Source organism: Nicotiana attenuata, unplaced genomic scaffold (assembly GCF_001879085.1).
Source record: "Nicotiana attenuata strain UT unplaced genomic scaffold, NIATTr2, whole genome shotgun sequence".
NCBI lineage: Eukaryota > Viridiplantae > Streptophyta > Magnoliopsida > Solanales > Solanaceae > Nicotiana > Nicotiana attenuata.
The window spans coordinates 44,495-67,719 of NW_017674178.1; the positions used below are offsets into that span (position 1 = coordinate 44,495).

General features: G+C 35.2%; 2 protein-coding genes across 5 annotated transcripts; one reads left to right on the forward strand and one right to left on the reverse strand.

Moving 5' to 3' along the window:
* The first annotated feature begins 2,973 nt into the window (after positions 1–2,973).
* Positions 2,974–5,429, forward strand: LOC109218143 (protein LIGHT-DEPENDENT SHORT HYPOCOTYLS 2-like). The gene is made up of 2 exons (XM_019382475.1): positions 2,974–3,768; positions 4,935–5,429. Exons 1-2 carry the CDS (start codon positions 3,539–3,541, stop codon positions 5,272–5,274), a joined length of 570 nt encoding a protein of 189 aa, XP_019238020.1. The 5' UTR covers positions 2,974–3,538; the 3' UTR covers positions 5,275–5,429.
* Positions 5,430–11,948: 6,519 nt separating this feature from the next.
* LOC109218144 (putative lysine-specific demethylase JMJ16) lies at positions 11,949–20,915 on the reverse strand. Of its 4 annotated transcripts, none has more exons than XM_019382478.1 (13): positions 20,826–20,915; positions 19,568–19,609; positions 18,476–18,774; positions 18,335–18,406; positions 17,925–18,002; positions 17,287–17,772; positions 16,962–17,183; positions 16,144–16,305; positions 15,397–15,765; positions 13,609–15,103; positions 13,419–13,522; positions 12,673–12,870; positions 11,949–12,460 (listed from the first exon to the last, which is right to left on the reverse strand). In XM_019382478.1, exons 3-13 carry the CDS (start codon positions 18,764–18,766, stop codon positions 12,173–12,175), a joined length of 3,765 nt encoding a protein of 1,254 aa, XP_019238023.1. In that variant the 5' UTR covers positions 18,767–18,774; positions 19,568–19,609; positions 20,826–20,915; the 3' UTR covers positions 11,949–12,172. The 4 variants fall into 4 exon arrangements, 3 of the variants coding, with proteins under 3 accessions (XP_019238023.1, XP_019238021.1, XP_019238022.1); XM_019382476.1 differs by lacking the exon at positions 20,826–20,915 and adding an exon at positions 20,218–20,325; XM_019382477.1 differs by lacking the exon at positions 20,826–20,915 and adding an exon at positions 19,857–20,174.
* Between the last annotated feature and the right edge of the window lie 2,310 nt (positions 20,916–23,225).

Sequence of the window (23,225 nt, forward strand, 5' to 3'; positions counted from 1 at the left end):
TTTGGCTTTCGCTGAATGTTGGAAGGTGTAGTAAAAGAGTTAGTTACAAAAAGTTGTACTCTATCAGTGTAATATAACTTACTATAGCAGGTTATTACCCGACTCTGTTACCTTGTCCTTAGTGGTTAAATATGTATGTATAAATAACAAGAAAAATAAAATTATTTAGTATAAATTTAAATAATGACACGTTTATTATTATCGTAATTTCTCCATCTATTGTCTTCTTCAAATATTGAGAAAAAAATTATGCATACGCCGTTGTTGATATGTAACAATTAGTACTAATTAAGATGGTCAGTGAATTGAAGTTAGTTGCCAATTATAAAGAGCAGTTATATCAGTTTGTTGATATTTGGACTTAGAAATTAAAGAATCACTGGTGTTCTGGCAAGTCTAAAATATAGTACGTCGTACTTTTTTGTTGTTTTATGCCATAAATAGTATTTTAAGAGTGGAACGGAATTAGACTGCGGATTCCAGGACTTGGCGAAATTTCCTCAAAATCGTCCTACACTACAGTGCTATTTAATGTTAATAAAGATTTATTTTTTACTTTATATTATATATTGTGCACAAATATATGCGTGAAATTAATTTTTTAAACAATAAAGTAAAATAAAAATAGATATGTGAAAGGGAGATGATGTGCTAAAAATGGAGAATAGAAACAAGAAAGTAACTGACATGAATGCAAAGTTAGTATTTTAACTTTATTGGATCTAAATTTTAAAATGATGGTTTGTTAATAATTGGGTTTTTAATTTAATATAAATTTTAGCACAAACAATTATTTGAATAAAAGTTATTGGATTCGCTCGAACCCGTATATAGGCTTCTAGCTTCACCCCTACATGGATGTGTTGTGGCGGCGGCGATTAGTGGCGGACGCACGTGGTGGCAAGCGGGTTCAACTGAACCCACTTCATCAAAAAATAATATTGTGTATATGTATAAATCACGATTAAAGCTGCGTAAATTTTGTACAAATATTTTATTTGAACCCACTTGACAACTATTATTTTACGACTTAAAGTTATGTACTTCTAAGATTGAACCCGCTTGCACAAATTCCTTAATCCGCACTGACGGCGATAATGGTGATCGATGTGGTTAGTGATAGTGGTGATGATTGATGGTGCAAGTGGTTTAGTCATAGTGGGTGTGGAGGGTCTGGTGGTGGCAGGTTGTGGGGTGGTTGATAGTGGTAGTTGTGGACGTTTACGCGGAGCCAAAAATTTAAACGTATCCTTATATGTTATGGATTTGATAACGATAACTTTAACGGTTGATAATGAATTCTAAATTTAATTAATATTTGCATATAATTAATGAATCTCACAAATATAATTTTTGAACAAAAGCTACTGAATTTGTTCTAATCCGTATCCAGGCTACTAGCTCCGCTCGTGTCAATCTATCTGGTGATGAAGTTTGTTGGTGGTTGATGGTGCATTGGTTAATGGCAGCGATGATAGCCAGTGCCAATACATAGAGTAGTGTTAAAGCAATACATTCATACAAATTTCAAACCGAGCATCTTAATAATATTAAAATTCTCTATAAAATTTAATTGATACAAACTTATTAAGAGCTAATAAGTGATAAAAAAATCATACACTTTAATAGGCTGACATTTGAATGATCTAAGCTCCATTAGGTACAAACAAATAGGGCGTTATTTACAACTTTTATCCATTCAAGCTGTCATGGAAGTAAATAATGGTCAGCATATTTGCTCAAACTTTTATTCGATAGTAGTGCCCCGTCACTTATAATCTCAAAGGAACGGTAATGATAACAGTCGTATTGATTTTTATATCATTAATTAATGCACTTTAACTTGTTATATATAGCATATCATTTGCTTTATTTCTATATTTTTAAATAGCAAATTAGACTAGTTATAAATTCACGGAGAGTTATCTGATATTACACCCAAATTAAGTTTAGTCATTAATAAAGTGGATGCAAATACTGAATTTATGTATAAGAAAGTTGACAGGTTGGCCTTAGTGGGTATGAGGAGGGGTAAAGGTAGGCCTAAGAAACATTAGGAGAAGTGATTAGGCAAGACGTGGTGCAACTGGAGCTTAATGACCCGCCCAACCGACCGAAGATTGGGCTGGTTATTGACCCGCCCTTTTATTGAACTTAGCCCATCATGACCCAACCCATATCAATCCATTTAAAGTTGGGTCAATTTATAGCCCAAATTGATTCATGAGTAACTTCGCCAAAATATCTTAGAAATATTTTTTTTAATATGTTATATATGACCATAACAAAAGAAAAAAGTCTTATTTAGTAATTATTCATAAGAAGACAACACATCTTAAGTAAAGCTTGAAAAAAGTTGGGCGAATTGGGCTATGACCCGAATTTTTGACCATCTTGACCCAGCACATATTAGCTCAAGTAACTTTTGGGCGGGTCAAATGGACCGAATTTTAGCCCATCATGACCCAACCTATTTTAGTCCAAGTAACTTTTGGGCGGGTCATTTGATCCATCCAATTATTGACTCAACCCATTTTGAACCGCATAAAATCGTGCCAACCCGCTCATTTAACACTTCTAATTGTACTTAACCCTTTCCAGACCCCACTCGTGGGAATTCACTGAATAAGGTTGTTGTTGTTGTTGTTTTAATAAAGTTATACATTGTCACTTATCAGTGGGCAAAGAGAAATTTTCTTGGAATTAAAGGTATTTGCTATGAAGTTTCCTGGAATTGTTGGCTTGTAGTTTCCCCTTATAAGTAGTGTTGTTTTCAATAGTTCCAAATTTTACACGTGCCCTAATAGTGAATAAACCAGTACTAGTAGTAGTAGTAGTAGGGTTACCAGCAAAACCTAACGTCGTACATACATTTTTACAACCTCAAAATAAATGCCAAAATTTTTTCTCCTTTCTCACAATATATACTCTTTGCACAAATGTCACTCTCTCACTTTCTTGACCCCTACTAAAAATTTCTCCTTTTTCACACACAAATGGATGTCTAATCTATTTTCTTCTCTTCTTCCCCCTTTTCTTGGACCAAAAATCAAAGGACATTATCTACTTCTCTCTTTTACTCACTAATTTCAGCTCTTTCTCAAGATTTCTATACAAAAAATTTCAAAATATTACTATAGAGAAATCCCATTTTTGTAACTAGCCAAAATCTTTGGTAGTCGTAACTGTATATGCATAATGTTGCAACGTCATTAGGATATATCCTTCATATATATTTGCTATTTTCATCTTCAACCTTTGACCATGCTACACTAGGTCAACTACATATTTGACCCTTATAGTATTCTTACTAATTACCAATAGTAAATTTTTCAGTCATAATAGTAGAGAAGTTGTTCCAGTTCACCTCAATATAAGGGTTTTTCTGACTCTTACATAATAAGATTTTACAAAAATAACCATAAGATCTGATAAAGTTGTTATAACTTAGGGTATATCTGTTTTCTTGCTCGTTAGCGCTTGACTCATCATAAGATAGAAAGAACATTTCTCGCTTATTTAGTATACTATATTTCCCATGGATTTTGTGAGAGCAAAAGTCAATGTAACTTCAAGAAATATTATTCCCAGCAAAAGTACTGATCTCTCAAACACTACTGTTATTCCCTTCTCAGCTCCTCCATTAAGTCGATATGAGAATCAGAAACGTCGAGATTGGAACACTTTCTGTCAATACTTAAGAAACCACCATCCCCCATTGTCGTCGTTTTCTCTTTGCAGCAGTGTTCACGTCCTGGAATTTCTTAGGTAATGTTGAATAATATTTCAAAGTTTTGTACTTATTACTTCTGTTTCTTTAGTATATATAATTCCTATGTATCACATGTATTTGTTAGTCAAAATAAGAATAAGATATATTGGTACAATCTGACCTCTGTATAACAGCATCCTTATATAATAACACTTCACTATAAAAGCCAAGTTTTTCCGGAAACAAATTTCATCATCTGTTACAATATATGTTTCTATAACAGCAATCCGCTATAACATCCAAAAATATCTGGCGCAAACGAGGCTGTTATAGAGAAGTTTGACTGTATATATTTAAAACTGTGCTAGTACAGTCAGACTTATGTATAGCAGCATTCTTATATAACGTACAATACTTCACTATAAAAGCCAAGTTTTTTCGGAACCAAATTTCATGTTCTGTTACAATATATGTTTCTATAATAGCAATCCGCTATAATATCCAAAAATATCTGGAACAGACGAGACTGTTATAGAGAGATTTGACTATAGTAGTAGTTGAGGGTTTTTCTGATCTTTTATTTGAATTAATTAAGCCTACAAATACGCATGTTCACTTTACTGTCTTCTATGGAAATATATACCAAGCTAGTTAATTTCTCTCTATTCTGTTAATCATTGTTTCTATTATTCATGTTCTATTCAAATACTCTCTCTGTTTCAATTTATATGAATCTATTTGATTGGGCACGGAGTTTAACAAAAAGAGAAGATTTTTATACTTGTGGTGTATAATGAGATACATATATTTTATGTGGCTACAAATCATTGTATAAATAATTTGGGCATGGACTAAAAAGGAAATGGACAGCGCTTTGCATAAATTGAAACGGAGGGAGTATCATATTTAAGTTATATGCACTGATAGTGTAATACTTTTTTTGCACTATCAATATAATTAAATTTATATAGCAGGTTACTTACCATTTATTTTAAGTTGTCAATGTATTAAATAGAACTACCTGATTATGTAAATATATATTTATATATCGTTCTCTCGATTCTGTTAGTCTTTGTTCCTATTGTTCATATTCCATTTAAGTTATATGCACTGACAGTATAAAGATCCTTTTACATTATGAGCATAATTTATTCTATTACATCAGGTAATTACTTACCATTAGTATATAATCGCTCTTAAACTCTTAATTAATTTCCAACAGGTACTTGGATCAGTTCGGAAAGACCAAAGTTCATAACCAAAATTGCCCATTTTTCGGTGTGTTGAATCCTCCATCGCCATGCCTTTGTCCTTTAAGGCAAGCTTGGGGAAGTCTTGATGCGCTTATAGGGCGTCTTCGAGCTGCTTACGAAGAACATGGAGGGAATCCAGAAATGAATCCGTTTGGGACTCGAGCAGTTAAGCTTTTCTTACGTGATGTTCGTAGTTTTCAGTCTAAGTCCAGAGGGATTAGCTATGAGAAGAAAAGGAAAAGATCAAGAAATCAGAAGATAGTAACAGTGGGAGAAGTTCAGTCAAATAATACTTTGCCTAGAGTTTAATTAATTACCATAATATAAGAAAATGATAGTAGGACAATAATGTAAAATTCTAATCAGAACATGGTTTTGCATGTCTTCTACTTTTCATTTGAAAGGTAGTTTTGATACAGTTTAGTACTCTATATAATGCTCTTTTGTCGTTGTTGTTGTTGTTATTTCTGGATCTGGTTTTTCTTGGATGATATTTGAAAAATAACCTTCTTTGTTGTTGTTACTGTTTCTATTAATTTATTTTATATGTCAATCTTTGCTATTTAATCTGGTTAAAAAAGAATGACATATTTTATATTTAGAAATTCTTAACTAATTTTTTTGTTTTACCCTAAATGATGTGCTCTTTAATTAGCTCCTACTCCTCCTTGATCCTTTTTACAACATTCTCGGCTGCTTCTGATCCGATTAGTCGGTCGTCCTCTGGCCAGTTACTAGCTCAGCTATGGAGCTAGGTGTACATCCCACATCTCCATCCTTCTAAAGTGAGATACCGACTTTCATAAGAGGGAAAAATCACCCCGATATGCAGCATAGCAGTGTTCATCTAACTAAAAAATTCATAAGAGAAAGAAGAATCACGACGTATAGGGTCAACATCAATACTTTTTCGGTTAAAATAGTCTAATGAGAAAGTGATGGTCATAGAAATGTACATGTCTAAGATCACAAGTTTTAATGGTTTTTGGTATGTGCTAAAAAGCTTTTTGGTTTTCTAAACTTTGTGTTCGGTCAAACACTATCATATGATATGAAATGAAATGGATGCAGTATTATTTTCTATATATGGATTCGTGTTTTACTTTTTGTTCTTCAAGATGAGATTAGGTTTAATGTATGAATGGTCCTATTTGCAGAGATGCAGTACTGATTTTTAACAGATGCGATCAATGCAATTCAGCTACCAATGGCATAAATCATAATGGCTAATTTTGGTCGACTCATACGTACTATATACGTACAAATAATTTTAGTCCATGTTATTGACCCTCATTTCCTAATGCTAGTTTTCTTAGCAATTTTATTTTATTTTCTTTTTATTCCTTAAGGAATAGAATGTAATTCTGTTTAATCCAAGAATGGCTTATTATTAATTTCTTATTCCTTCATTATGCATTTCTATCTACAGATTTCCTTCATCATTCAACCACTTAGTCCTCTAATGATTTAATGCCTATAAATGCATGAAAACTTGAGCATTGATCGTGCTTCTAGCTTGTTCACTTTAATTTAGTTTCTTTAATCTAGTGAATTGAATTAATGCAAAGCTATGCACATTATGATGAAGTGTGTGACCATCATATCTAAAAATTTAACATGCTAGAAAGAACATATTTTTATTTACTTAATTATATCTTTAACACAACACCTCTTCATTTTTGGCGCAAGTGGAAGATCAATTCCATGTATTATTGGTTAGCTTATAGAGGATATATAAAGTGCAAACATTAGAGGAAAACGGAAAGAAAAAGGGGAACCCTAGTTAGGCATTTCACGTATCCGATAATTAACATATAATATATATATATATATAGAGAGAGAAAAGAGATCGTATAAAGTTCCAGATTGCGAAAGCTTACTTTATTGGTGGATGCTATAATTTTTTGAGACTTTGCCATATTTAGGAAAATGAGTTTTTCCTTTTGATATTTTGTTATCTATTGAATCCCTTTCACCACCTATGGGAAAATACTTGTAAATGGCAAAGGGAGTTTTTCCTTATATTTTGTATATGCAGTCTTCTTACTATAATGTTATCTCAAGAAAAAAATTGCTTTGTTTTATTTTTCTTATACATTGTCAAGTCTACTTCGTTTATGTGAGCGAACATGGTATAACTTGAGTTTATGACAGTTTTTCACTGTCATATCAACATAAAATAAGACAATATAACATTTTCTCAACTGTTATATAACCTTCATCATCCTCAAATAGGTTGATATTCGCGCAAAGTCGAAGGCGGAAGAGGGAAAAACAATGTCAAAGTCGCAAGGGGTTTAGGTTATTTCGTTTTGTAAAAGAATCGATGTTAACAAATTCAAAAATAGCCAGATATACCAGTAGTCTTTCAAAAATAGCTCAGTTTCAAAAGTAATCGAAATTTAACCACGTTTCATGTAAAGATAAATCTGAGCGAAAACACTGTTCAAAACCCGAAAAATACGCCAGCATATTATGCTGGAGTTCCAGCATAAGTATACTTGAACTCCAGCATATTATACTGGAGTTCCAATAAAGTATACCGGTCCAGTATAATATGCTGGAAGTTCATACACAAGTGCTCGAATCTCAAGTATATTATGCTGGAACTTTCCGTGTGTTGGAGTTCCAGCATAATATGCTGGAAGTTCATACACAGGTGCACCGAACTCCAGTATATTATGCTGGACCGGTCTCTGTTGCAGCAAACTAGTGGCTATTTTTCATTGACTTGGTAAACGTTGGCTATTTTTGAATGACCAGTCCGAAAACTGGCTAGACCGTACTATTTATACCATATATATAGTGCAAAGAAATACTACACTTTCATATTGTAGCAGGTCTGCAGTATTTTGAGTATAAAATTACTTATAAATATCTTTCGGATGAACTAATAGCATAATTTATTTATTTTTGAAGGTCTATATAAATAAACACATTTCAATTTTCCAATAAAACATCATTGCCAAAGGTACTATAGGATTTTGATGCAATTTTCAAACCCTAAATTTGTCTCTTAAAGGGTGGCACGCTTAACCAAATTTCCCACAAATTTATCAACCTCCAATAACGAAAATCCCTCAATATGCGGAAGTGACATGCGTTTTGAAGCTGACACGTGTCCCCTGTGGGGTCCACCAATCAAAAATCTCCCACATCATGTACTGCTTGTCGGGTAACAGCGGCATCCTCTGCCCTCCTCGTCCTTCGATCCTAAGATCAACGGTTCTCCTTCTACCACGTCGTCACACATATTGCTTCTCATCCGTCGATTTTGCTTTGTCCCTCGTGTAATCTTTTCGTCCGTACAAACACTCGCATATTTCCTTCTTTGGCTTTATCGCATGTTTGCTATTTAAGGGTACTGATAATTATAGGTTACAAACAACTTTTTTTTCCTTTAGTTTTTTATTATAGAATTTAAGTTATAATTATCATTCAAGTAAAAAAAAAAAATTATACCATTAAGTCACTAAAAGAATATCTACAAGTAAACTCGTTAAAATGTGAATTGCAATCTTAAAAATAAGACATATTACTTGCTACAACAAATAAATGTGATATGATTGTGTAAAAATTTCTTATACTGACAGTGTATATTATCTAAACTCTTCGGTATATTACTATGACAACTTGCATTTTATAGTTTCTATATTATTATTTTCACTTTTTTTTTTGTTTTTGAGGGAACAAAATGTTATGATTATAGCCATGGTTTGATGTGGGGAGAATGTGGTCCTCACATCTTTGGAATTTGCTCAATGAAACAAAAAGAAAGTGGTAAAGTATGAGTGCATGCTTTGGTAGATTTAAGAATGCTCTTTTTATTTCTTTAAAAGTTGATGTACATGGAAAACACAAATAAGGAAATTAATGGTATGTGTTATGTATTGTATTGTGTTTAACCATGTTAAGTTAAAGTTGACTAATATAAGTACGTAGAATTTAGATATTGAGCGGATTAATGTGTTAGTAATTTGTATTTGTAAGATAATTCTGGAAACAGAAATAACGAAAACACAAATGTAGAAGAAAAAAAGAAATTAATCCAAGCACACTGAATTCACATTGTCTCCTTAAGACTTAATCTCCTCCTAGTACCCGAGGTTTAGGATTATTTCTGTTATGTCGAGGAAGAGGCAAACCCGAAAATAAAGAAGATAAAGAACACCAAATTTTAACGTGGAAAACCCTTCAAATCGAAGGTAAAAACCACGTTAAAATTTGGTGTTCTTTATCTTCTTTATTTTCGGGTTTGCCTCTTCCTCGACATAACAGTGGTATCAGAGCCTTGGTTATTTATCCGGGTTGTTGCGGAATGGAGGCGAATATGAGCAAGATGGTATGTTTAAANATTTGACCGGAGTGCTACGCACGTTGAGACAAACTTTGTGGCGGAGATCTGGAGATGCGACATATTGAAGGCTATGTGAAGAAGGTGGATCAAGTTTATTTTGCCAGAAAATTCAGGCCAAGGGGGAGAACTGTTAGGTGTTTGCCATAATTTTCTTACCATATTTGGTTTTCCTATCTCTTGAAGGAAAAGGGCAATATAATTACCTTAACTGGGTTTTCCTTTTTGTAAAAGGAAATTATAAATCTCCAATATTTGGCTAGTCCTTTTTCTTGTAGGAAAAGGTTTGGACTTCTATAAATTGAGGATCCTTCTTTCTCATTCACTAGCATCCACAATGTAGCCATAGGGGGCTTGAGAGTCTTGTTTAGGAGGAGAACTTTACGAGACAAGTGTTAGTGTGTCATTTGTGTTTGCCTCTTCGTGAGGTTGTTCTCTCGATATTTTGTACTCTCTTTTTATTATAGTGGATTGCTCATCTCCGTTGTGGATGTAGGTCAGTTGATCGAACCACGTTAAATGTTTGTGTCTCTTTTGATTGGTTGATTTCTCTTTTGTTATATGATTTATCGCCGTTCAGGGTTTGCGCTACTAGCTTCCGCATGACACCTGATTTTTTCGATCCTAACAATTTCCTCCTAGGATAGAACGGATTACACACTGATTTAGTGGTATTTCAAACCTCAGTGTTTCAACGAATATAAATGGCAGCAGCAATCACACTTACTTTATTTGTTTTGCAAGAAAACAATGCAGAAAGGTAGAAGAAATTTCAGAATTTTCGGAATGGCCTGATATTTGTACAAGATGTCAGTGTCTTGTACAAAGCAACGTTTATTTAATCAATGAAAATCAACCATCAAAAAAGGAAATGGTTGATCGCCCTTACGGTCGTATGTTTATTGATTTGATGCGAAAACACCAAAGTGTAGGCAATCAAATACTCAAGCCTTATCCTACTTTCTGTCAGACCTTTTTATAACGGCATATCTATATAATAGTTATTCATTATAAAAGCCATGTTTTTCTCGAAACCGACTTTTATGTAATGTTATAATATATATCCTCTATAATATCACTTCACTATAGCAGCTAAAAAATATCGAAACAAATAAGATTGTTATAGAGAGATTTGACTGTACATGATATACTTTAGCTCAGTAGTCGTCTATATTATTGTTGGTCGATCACTTAATCCCAAATACTCCAAAAAATATATTTTGCCAAAAGAAAAGAGAAATAAAAACTGGTTCCAACTTTTGGTTTGCATATTTGTGGCAACGGCAATGCATTTCATTGCTATCCGACATATAATTTAGGCAGTAGTACAATTTAGGTCCAATTAGCTTCACGAAAATGGGTCCGAAATCCTAATACTTGGGCCAATAATACTTGAATGAGGAGAAATTGGCCTTAATCCTTGATCATGTGCTTAAGAAACCACTACTTGGCTTTATAACATAACTTGGAAAATGACATCGTATAGCGGCTTTTAAAATAATAGCCAAAAAATATATTTTTTTTGCATTTATTTTGTGTATATATATATATATATACATTTTTGTATGTTATATATAAAAAATATATAAATTTTATACACTTTTACGACTACAAATATAAAAGGTTTCAGTCGCGGGCTAAAAGTACCTTAGCCCTTTATAACTTATAAAGCCTTAATCCTTGTCCAAATGTTTACCAAATTAACTTCTTGTTGTTGGCTTGTGTCTTTAGCAGGGGTGGAGCCTGTTTCCTACGGGTTCGGCGGAAATCAGTAGTTTTGGTTCAAACCCTATATTTATCTTTAAAAATTCATTAAATATATACAAATTATTCATTTAGAACCCGTAACTTAAAAGGATTAGAATTCCCGAACCCAAAAATTTCAAATCCTAGCTCTGCTTCTGGTCTTTAGAATACTCACCTACATGATTATGAGACCTTTAAATAAATCAAATTTTAATGGAACAAACAGGATGGTAAAAATTTACTCGTACGTAATCGATGTTTACATAAAACTAATAGATGCATGTCATGTATTATCAGTCCCCTCATCTTTCGCATATCTTGCTCACGAACATTGCATGAATCATCGAACCTACACTGAGGAATATTAATACTTTAAAAACGCGTGATTTATTAAGTGGAAGATGCTACCCAAATAGTTAGAGATGTTGCAGGCAAAGATCATATAGCCTAATTATCTGCAAGTTAAATAAGCATAACTCTTTCATTTAATAACTTACTATGATAAGTTCATATATTTTGGTGCAAACATCGAATGCGAGTAAGTATTTACAGAAGTATTTCGGAGACATCCCCCGCGGCTTTTTAATTTTCTTCTATCCCTTTTTTTGTGTGTTTTCAATCTTTCTCTTTTAATGAAGAAAGACAACCTCAATTGTTTATTCGCGATTACTTTAATGAAGAAAGATAGAACCACAATTCTTCTACGATAAACTTTTTACAGGCTCTTTCAAACCCTCTCAACAATAATTGACTATTCACTCATGCTTTCATGGGAATAAGAAAGTAGAACTATAACTCTTCTTAATCTTCCCTAACGATGATATCTATAATTAGTATAAATTCCGAAATGATTAACGTTTACTAGTAACAATTACTATAGCAAGATTGGAAAAAGAATTTTCTATTTCAATCATCCTTCTCAAAGAATGGAAGAACCAAAGTCCAAAAGTAACTATATGACGGGCTTTTCTTGCTATTAGCCAGTGCAAAATTTCAAGAAATGGGGGTCAACCTAATGCCATCTAACCTAAAACTAGAATGTGGTTGAACATTTACAGGGTTAACTCCTTGTGAGAAGTCAAAGCCTCGACGAGGCTGTAAATCTAATCATCTTCCTCGCTTATCAATCTCTTCATTAAGAAGCCGAGTCATTAAACCTTGATTAGGGGTCAAATTATTGGTTTTGAGAAGTGTGTACAATGCATGAAGTTCTTCAGAGTTTGCCTTCTTAATCAGGCCACTGAGTACTGTATCAGCTCCGGTAGGATCATTTGAGATCTCGGATTTTATAGTGAGTTTCAAACTGTCAACAGATGTTGATGGTGCTATCTGCATCATCGGTCGAGATTTCCAGTATTCTGAACACACTTGATTTTGATCCATAGCTTGAATTACCTGCACAGATGAAATCAAATGAAAACAACAAGACGATATATCTTTTAGATCACATTTCATATTTTCTTTCAACTTCCATGTTGTTTCTCACATTTTTTTATCTAGGAGAGAATCGGAAATGAAATCCTTTTAAAGATTAACATATTGGTACTGTATCGTGCCAAAAAGTTACCAAGATCTAAAATCAAATTCAAGAACATAAGTGGAAGGACCTGTATAATTGCAGGTGAAGAAAAACCAAACATTTCCATGCCATCAAGACTTCCAGGTGGCTGCAAAGGAGGAAGCTTCAGTTTTCCCAACTTATGTTGCTTTGTTATTTCTTGATTCACTCTCTCCCGGACCATGTCCCAGCATCTGACAGCGGATAAATGAACAAACACTTCATTCGGACAATGCTCTAACGAGACCTGCAAGGACCATTTTTCCACTTAAAGAGAGGACACCAGAATGGCAGGAATAACATTACAGTATGACGCAAGAATAGCAGGAATACAGGAATAACATTACAGTATGACGCAAGAATAGCAGGAATAGTATTATAGTATGACAACACAATGGCATGAATAACCAAGTAATACATAGCAATAAAGACACCAATAAGCTTGTCACAGCGAAGGTAAACAAAAAAGAAAGGCAAACAGGAAAAAAGCTGTTAAGTAACCCTCAAAGATGTAGGCTGTGAATGTTTTCATGAGCTGATACAAGAATATCCATCTAGCTAATATTGTAGCAGTCAAAAGTGCCTATAGGCAAACTACAACCTGAGCAGAAACTCACAAAGCTTTTAAGTGTGGCTCAACTCTGCATGGAAAGCTTAATGCAGAGGAAACAAGAACGAAACTGTGGCAATCTGAAGCGCACCACAATAGCCAAAAATAAGAATTCCGCCAGCACAAGTACACAAATAAAATTAACATCCGACAAATAGTTCCATTCAAACAGAATATCCAATTACCATAAACAATGGCCCATCTCGCCCTGCATCCAGAACTTCAGAAACGTAGTGGCACATATTTGCTGGATTTAAAACATCAATGTATCTGACCCGGCTCCTGAATCCTGCATTTGACACATGAACAAGTGTGTCTATTGTTACTTCCATGAGTTGAATAAAGATAAATACGAGTAATTCACAGGTATCATACCCTTGGGGTAAATAGCCCGATTGTCGCACCATAGCTTGCCAGGCTGAACAACTCCATAATCCAGAGGTTCCACATTGCAATTGATTCTCCTCACGACTTTTGCAATACGAGGACCTTTCTGACGAAAATATCTGTCCAAATTGTTTTGAGAGACGGGAGAGTCACTTGATAAAGGTTGTGGGCACTCCGTTTCCTTATTTTGGCTATCTTCTTTATTTGGTTTAGAGTCACATGGTTGTGGGGGCTTGGGACAAGCATCAGCATCTCTTAAAATGATATTACAGCCAGAAGTCCCTTTTGTAGCCTGAGAACCTTGGGCATGTTTATCAAGATCCATAATTACAGAAGAACCTCCAAGGGAAGAATGTGTTTCTTGATTAAGTCTATGATGTATTAAATTTTTCGCATTATCCTCAACTTTTATGCTCTCTGAACTAGATGAACCACTAATTCTGTCTCCGGTCACTTTCTCATCATTAATGGATGTTGCTGAGACAGGTTTAGCACTGCTACCCATGCTCATTGTATGTTTATCCACAGTATCTCCTGAAAGAACTGATCTGTTCATCTCCTCTCCCTCATCATCACTGAGAAGGATCACATCACCATCACCAAGACCTGAAGTGCCCTTCACTTCATGCTTATCTGTTGGTAATTTCTTACTAAATGACCCACCCTCCACGGAAAGCTGACAAACTGGATTTCTATGACCAGGAACCAACTTCACGGATTCTTCACTTTTAATCTGGAAGCCATTCTTCGCCCCCTTAATTCCATGAGAAGAGTTGCCAGCCGTAGAGGATGCCTTGATTGATTCCAAAGCTAAAACTGGAGCTCTAAAATCAGGAACCAACTTTACAGATTCTTCACTTTTGCTCTGGAAACCATTCTTTGCCCCCTTAATTCCATGAGAAGAGTTGTCAGGCATAGAGGATGCCTTGATTGATTCCAAAGCTAATGGTTCCCTGTATTGTTTATTTTTATGCAATGATGAAGCACTGTCGCTGCCCCTTGTCAAGAAATTTGCATTTCCATCATCCTTCTCCTTTTTTATGGAAGCTATAGGGGATCCTGTGCTTGCCTCTTTTAGCACTAGTTCCTCAGGTTTACAGGATAACTTACCAACAAGCCCTGCAACTTGCCTCTCTTTGTTTACATAAGAACTCAAAGCCAATCCAAGATCTTGCCTGGCCCATCGATAAATTGCACTCAATTTCCCTTCTAACGCGTCAACTAGTACATTTAACTCATTGATGTCATAACGGAAGAGGAAAAATTTGGCACCCCAGGAACAAGTGCACAGTTGTTTTGCATGGTTCAAGCATGCATATTTATCCGGCGAACAATGGTGACAGCCGGCGGCAGACAGGTGTAGATCAAAAAAACATACACTACATTCCCTCTCATTAGTAGCATCAAAGGTGCTCTCCATCTTTAGTGCCTGTGAAGAATTGCAAAGAAACTCCCTCCTCACTCTCTCCATCTCAACACGGTTCTGCAAAAAAGATAATTCAGCAGTGAAGTTGATTAAGAGGTACTAGGCTTAGTAGCATAACTTGTACGGACATAGAACTAAAATGTGGTACCAGTATGACCAAATCTATTAATATCAGTCAAATCCCCCAAAAATAAAAGGATAAGAAAGGAAAATATACCCTCAATGCAACAAAAGAAAGATAAGAGAAGAATGGAAATGGAGATTAAGGACTATCCATCAATAGAATATTGGTGTTGCTATGTGCACATCCGCCAAAAGAATGCAACTATTTAATTCAAATAAATTCGTACCTTTAGTGCTTTTGACAAAATTCCATCTTTTCCACAAACATCTTTCCATCGTAAATTATTTGAGGTATTCTTCCTCAGTAAATTAAGTTCCCAGTGTGCTTTGACTGCATCTCGAGCTGCCCCCAGTAACAGTTTATCATGGGATATGGAAGTTTTCCGGCCCTGCTCACGGTAAAGCTCAATCGCATTCTGCCCATGTGGTAACCAGTCAACAGGAGCAACATTTACTGCTTCAGCACAGTTGAAGCCACAATTGAAACCAGCATGATATGCTCTTGGGAAGGTCAAAACAAACTCTCCAGGATTTTGGACACACCGATAAACTGGAACTCCCTCAGATTTCAATATTGAGGGGGATAGTTGTGTAACCTGCATAAAATAATAGGTTGTTGATAAAAGATTAAACAATTTATAAGAGGTTGGAAGCCAACTCCTGTGGCGAATTCACTGTCACCTCTTTGTAAAGAATAACCTAGCAAATGACATAGCAGACAGATGATCTTCCATAAGAAGAGCAAAATTTACAGGAAAACAGTTTCTTGATTACATTTGAATTTGATGAGGACGCTACAGTATTCCAACAATATAAATGGAAGCACATATCACCTATACCTCCCAACCCTAAAAAGACGATGGTAGCAGAACAGGCCTTTTAGCAAAACATGTCATTCTTGAATAGAGAATACCAACAACGAGACATGTTAATAGGATTCAATTACTTTTCGATCAGATGAAGATTGGACTCACCAGCTTGTGAAGCAGGTCGGGCTGCTCTTCAAAGAGATCGGGCAAGTGCTTCCTCATAGCAGCCTCCAATTTCAACGCATCTGCTCCAGGCACACCATACCACATTTTTGGAGCCCCGAAATGCATATAATTTAATGAGTACAAATGGTGATCTTCAACATGCTGTTGGTTGAAAATATAAAAAGAAAATTGTTAAGTAAATAAGACAGAAGCACGAATGCATTATGTTTTCAGGTTATTAAAGAAAAGAATGATCATCCAAATTATATATTTCAAGCATACTAAATTACACTGCTCATATATTTCAAGCAAACTAAATTACACTGCTGCCCAATTCAAAAGAAAGGATTGTGTTGTCAAGAACAGACCCAATAACAACTACTAGTACTTCTTATTTTCAAGAAATATGACCTCAAAAACTCTGATTGACTTTAAATTAGCTCCTGCTCAATGCAAGAGAAAGGAACAATCTCAACCAAGGAATCACTAATACCGCCCATTTGTTGTTCGAATAAACACGATCTGGAGCTTACTCAAACACCATTTGTGAATATTTCCATTCTTAATGAAGGTTTTACAAGTTCTTTTTTTTAATTATTATTTACAAGACCTTTAATAGAAGAAGAAAAATTTGAAAGACAGAAGCAATATGAAAAAGTTATGTGCCCATTTTATTTCAACATGTGAAAGGAAACCCCACTTGCGAAGAGAAATTGGCACCTACAGTAGCTACGCAATCAATAGAAAGACTTGTTGAGCCAATTGCACCCAACAAATTTCAGTGTAATAAAGCAACCGAGGAAAACTATATTCCTTACCCAACAGAATGATGAAAAGCACATTCCTATATAAAGCCAAGGCACCAAAACACCAGATATGTCGCTGCTCTCATATGTAAGAACAGAACCTGGAAGCCTAGGGAAGTTATTCAAGTTCCATCCTGCGTTTACATACTTCGGGTCAGAAGAGCCAACTTGATGGCCATGTTTAGGGAACCCACTGCCAAATACTCCAGTTTCCAAGTCAGCCCCATAAAGAACCTAGCAAATGATGACAAAGGAATGACAGAAAGGGAGAAAGTGTTATATATCATAACCTAGATGGCGTGCACAGCAAGAAAAAAAGATCAGTAAAGAGTGCCACCTCGATCTCTTCGGTAGGTTTCTCGACCATCCGCCAAAATTCACCCTCAATGTTCTCCAATGAAGGCTCACACTGCCCTTCATTTTGCCTGAAGTACTGGGCCTTAAAATCATCAGCATATTTCTGAAATGCGTCCAGACTAAACTCTGGACCAGGTTCAAATCCAAACCTCTCCTCAAAAATAGCAGCTTCATCAGGGGTCCTAATGTCAACACTACCATTACCCAAGTCTACTCCGGTTTTTGAGCACCTTCTTCTTTTCTTCTTCTTATGATGATTAACTTTCCATATCTTTCTCATCGAATTTCGATTCTGAAGTTTGTCAATCCTCTGTATACGGGTAGCAAATTTGGAGTTCTCCCATATATATTTTTCCTTAAGAGGGCATGGAGGTTTCCACGAAGCAGGCGGCACTATGCGACAAATTCCATATGCCTCTGCTTTGGTGCGTATGCTAGCCATATATGTCAGGGTATCTTCAAATTCCTGGAGATTGAAAAAAGTTATTGACAAAACTTAAGGCAAGACTCATAAAGCATCCTCCCGATGTAATGACTAGTGAGTAATGACAAAAAAGAAAGGGAGTCGTGTTCAAGTAGAGATACTGAAAGGGGTTCATTAGACAAGTAAAATAGGACCTCTTCAGTTGGATAGAACACCGGAGCATCCTCAAGGTCAGGCCTACAAGCTTCCTCTGGCCTCCATCTCGCAGTTACCTGTTCCAAGCTTGAAACTTTAAAACAGCATATATACATGTAATAGACCTACAACTCTGTGTTGGCTTGTATCTTGTTTAGCTTTATGTTTGTGAACTCAACTCCATTGGAAGCTAAACACTTTCGGTGATCGGAGTGCTAAATGCTGCTCTAATTTTAATTACCATAACACTTAAATTATCCTAAATGGCTGCCATGAAGAGATGCTTCTTTGTAAATATAATTGTTTATAGGTACTTTTCTACATGATATCATAAACCATAATAGGCTGAAAAATAAAAGCAGCATACCAGCACTAAATATCTTATAAAAAAAACAGTTATTATACTGACCCTTTGGCAATTGAGACACGCTTCACATCCACGGATGACTCCTTTTGGAAGTGACGGCCTTACAAAGGGATTCTGCACAAGAGGAAGAGAATAAGAGAGGTGCAAAAAAACTTTTAGAGAATAATAGGCTAGCTACTCAACCTGATCGGGTTCGGATTCATCTTCTGAGCTTTTCTCATACTTCCCGTAGTTTATCCCAGGTTTACGCCTAAGTGACTTAATCATCTTTCCATCTTCGGTACCTTCAATATATGTTTCTACCTGACTTCCATGCAATTTTGATCCGCTCACTGAGGATGGCTGATTAATCGTGAGTCGATTATTATCCACCTTTCTTAAGGTGAAGGGCGCAAGTGACTCAAAACCAGGTGGAATTGATGAAATGTCCATATCCTCCTCTTTGACACAATGTCTAACAAGTTCAGTCCCCATCCTCCAGACTGCCAAGCAACCAATATACAAGTGAGAAATCAAAGAAAGAAGAAAGCACTCTCGAGTTCCCTTCATAAGATATGGAACAGAACCGAAGGTTTATACTGAGACTCAAAAAGTACATATAGCTACTTGTGGCAAAAAATCAGTGGGCCCGAGCTGAATGCACAGATTGATAACTATGATTGTTCTCTATGAACCGATTTAATATAGGAAATCTTCCACATGAAGTGTACAATCAACATTAAGACGACAACCAAACATATGATAATCTATCAAGACCAATTGTTGCTTGTGTACAAATACAACAACAACAATAATGCCTCAGTACCAAACTGCTTGTGTACAAATATGCACACAAAATCTCAGAAGTACTCTTGAAAGAGTCCATCCACATAATTAGACAAAAATTCCCAAAATAGTATAGATCGCATAAAATCTCTTCTGTAAAACATTCATCTAAAGTAATTTTACCCAGTTGATCTTTCAACCATTGCACAAATTCATTACTCAGTGATAGCTTTGCTTACATTGAAACAGTAAAACCCTGATCAAACTATGATCAATTTTAAGATGATCATCAAATCACCAAAAAACGTCCAGTTAGTCAAAACATGTACAACAACAACAACTACGCCTCAGTTGCAAATAAATTAGGATCAGCTATACGAATCCTCATTGACCACGTTAGACAAGACAGAAGTCCATATATAAAAACACACATTCACAGAAACAGGTAATTTTACCAAAATAACCTTATTCAGAGATTGAAAGCTTCAGAACAGAAGCATATGTACTTACAAATTTTGATCCACTGATCTACGAAGCTTCAACTCCTCTTCACTACACCCAGACATTCAAAAAAGCAACAAACAGTTCAGTAGCAGAATAAATCAAATCACAAAAACAGCTTAAACCAATAACTATATAAATTTGAAACACTAGAAAAAATCATAACCAAAAATTTATAATCAGATTCAACAGATCTAAACCTAATCCTAGGCATAAACTTTTTTTGAGGAAAAAATAAAAATAAAAATAAAAAAAGCCTAACCCTAACCCAGTACTGAAACAGAGAGATGTTACCCACCATATCAGCTCCTGGTCACAACAAATTGGCCTTTGACCAGATGAAATACTAGTAATTTGCTTTGAATTTATCACCCAGAATACAAATCCCTAATTTATTTGTAAAAGTGTAACAAATATTTGGTCATAGATTGTGAAAATTGCAACCTAATAAAGGTGAATCTATTATCTATCAATTAAACCCTAAATTTTAGAAACTGTAACAGTATCTAAGTCGCAGATTATAAAAATTTAAGAAATCCAATACAGATGAATCAATCCTTTTTTTAAATTTTTGTTTTTTGTTTTTTTTATTTGGGTAGGCAAATCCAGATAAAGATCAGATAAGGGAACACACCGCTGAAAGAATTAATTTGATTTACCTTAGAGAAAAAAATTAATAAATGAAAGAACCCTAGTACTATAGAAAAAAGACCCAAAAAAAAGGGAAATTTGTTGCTTGTAATACTATGGTCATTCTGTGTCCTAATAATCTATGGGCAAATTTCCACCTTGAAATCGACGCGTGTTTGACGTGCCCAATTTTTAACTCCTTAGTTATACGTTTTAAATTTTTAAGTCTACTTTATATTGTACTTAAAAATATCTACTATTGAATATTACCAAAAAAAGTTTGGTATTTCAAAGGATTTTTCCTTTTATTCTTGAACCACGGTTAAAAAAGGACAAACAATATGGGTTTGGTTGGGAATTGAGTAATAACTTACTTTATATTTTAATAAAGATAAAATTTAAATATTTTGAAATCCGTTTTTATTAAGTATTTTTTATTATTAAAGAAAAATAAATTAATAAGTTGATATATTGAAAGCTACTTAGTAATAAGATTTTAAAGGAAAAAAGGAACCTATGTAGTGGGTGAGAGTAGTTTAAGTGCGCACAAATTGGGCCAAACGTAATAGTTAAAATTAAAAGGAAAAAGAAAAAGAGAGAAAAGAAGAAATTTATGGGATAATTGAATTATTCTTACCGGTAGTTATCTGGTTTTGTTTCTAATGGCGTGACTTGTGAGGGACAGAGAGGAGTCGAGTAGTATCACGTATGCTTTATTAGAAGTTTGGCACCTTCGGTTGTATTAAAAGCATTGTATATTATATGTGGATATATTCCTTATATTTGTAAATATCTCCTGATGAAGTGGGCAATGTTTGTTTTGTATGATGAAAACTTGTAGGACAATTTACTAAGTCAAAACTTGGTTTTGGGCTAAGCCCAAGTGAGTTGGGCTTGCTATTGAGCTTCTGTAAAAATGACACCAGTTAACTACTTTAAAGGACTATTATTTAGAAATTAGCCAGTACGTTCTGAATTTCAGTTTTTTAGTTCAATTTTTCAGGACAAAAATAACTTGAAGTGTCCTGAAGTTAAGATTTTTAGTTTAAAATTTCAGGACAAAATAAATACTGGCTAATCTCTAAATCGCATCACTGATAAATAGCTATTTGTGCACTTTCCCCTAAGCTTACTTTTGGAATTGAAAATCCATGGAATCTTTACATACCGGTTGAATTTATTAATTTTTTTTTTAACCGATACATATAAATTATATACTGGTCATACGAGGTTATACACATATTATAAATAAATTATATATAATATATTCATCGACTATTTGATTTAATTCTTTTCATATAGTGGAGAATCAAAGGAAGAGTTCATTGCACATGGTTCTTATATTATAGTGAAAATTTATAGTCATCCACCAAATTTTATAATCTAATTATGCCGATAAATGTGGATTCAATTCTCGCTGCCTCTTTCGCCATTCGTTTTCTCTAACTAGCTCCCTGTTATAATATAGAAAATTGAAGAAAAGAATCCAAAGAAAAAAGAATAGGAATGGAGATTATTTCAAAGTATTAATAGCTTCTTACTTTTTGACTTTGTAAGAATAATTATGATGAAAGTCGAAAGTGGCTTAAGAGAATTATAGTTGTTGAGACAATAATATAATCGATTCTGTTAATGTTTCAAAATATTAAAATAGGTAACATTTTTTTGTTGAATGGATATCAAAAAGTGGGTTTGGTTGGGAAGGCAAGCCGCAGATGCGGCCAAAAGGGAAGTCAGCTGGAACCGCAGAAGCGGCTACGGGAGCGTAAGCGCAGGTGCGGGCGCTTTGTCGCAGATGCGGAATTGGGCATTTAAGTGGAAATCGTAAGTGCGGTGGGTTAGACCGTAGAAGCGGGATCGCAGAAGCGGACAAAGACCGTAGGTGCGGAATCCCTGGGTCAGAAAGTATATATTTCATCCTTCGCGATTTTCAGCCTTTCTTCACCATTTTTAAATCAATTTTCGAGCTTTTTGGGAGATTTTGAAGAGGGAATCCAAAGGAACTTCATTGAGGTAAGATTTTTGAACATAAACTCGTTCCTATGGCGTTATTTCATTGATTAGGCTTGAAATTTATAAAAATTGGTGGATAAATATTGAAGAAACTAGGGCTTGTAATTGGAGACCTTGATTAAGGACTTGAGGGGTCATTTGTTGTCGGATTTTGGTATTCTTGGTATGTATGGACTCGTGGGAGGATAAGGAGTTTATTGATGTAATTGTTATCGGATTCTGAGACGTGGGCCCGGGGGTCGGGTTTGGTTAATTTTGGGTTTTGTGTTGTAATTTGATTATTTTCGCATGGGCTTCATTCCCTTAGCATATTTTGACGTAATGATTCTGATTTTGGATAGATTTGACGCGAGTTGAGGCCGAGACGAGAGGCAAAAGCATCGCGGGCTAGAGTTTGGACCGGATAGAGGTAAGTAATGATTGTAAATGATGTCCTGAGGGTATGAAACCCCGGATATCACATCGTTATGATACTTTGAGGTGACGCACACGCTAGATGACAAGCGTGGGGTCGTGCACCGTTGGGGATTGTGTCTTAGTCTGTCCCGTATGACTGTTTAACTGCGTATTTGAATGAAAACCGTTTGCTATCATCATTTTTTGGGCTGAATGCCATATTTGGGCATCGTGCCAACTGTTTGGACCCTTAGGGGATTTTACTACTATTCCTCACTATTTTGACTTCGTATTTGTACTCGGTCATGCTATATTCTATTGTTTTCACAAGTCAGCCATCTTTACTCGTTTTTGATATTTTAAATGATATTTTGGGCTAAGCATCATGTTTTACTGTTGCCCGTGTGGCTTGTGAGATTCTGACTGAGTAAGGCCGAGGGCCTGTGTTGTAAGGATACTATGGGATCGGGCTGCGCGCTGCAACAGTATTATATTGATTCATGATTATGAGGCCGAGGGCCTGAGTTGTTACGCCACAAGGTGGCTTGATATGAGGCCGAGAGCCTGTTTGATTATGCCAAGAGATGACTTGTTATTGCGATTGGGCCGTAAGGGGCCCCTCCCGGAG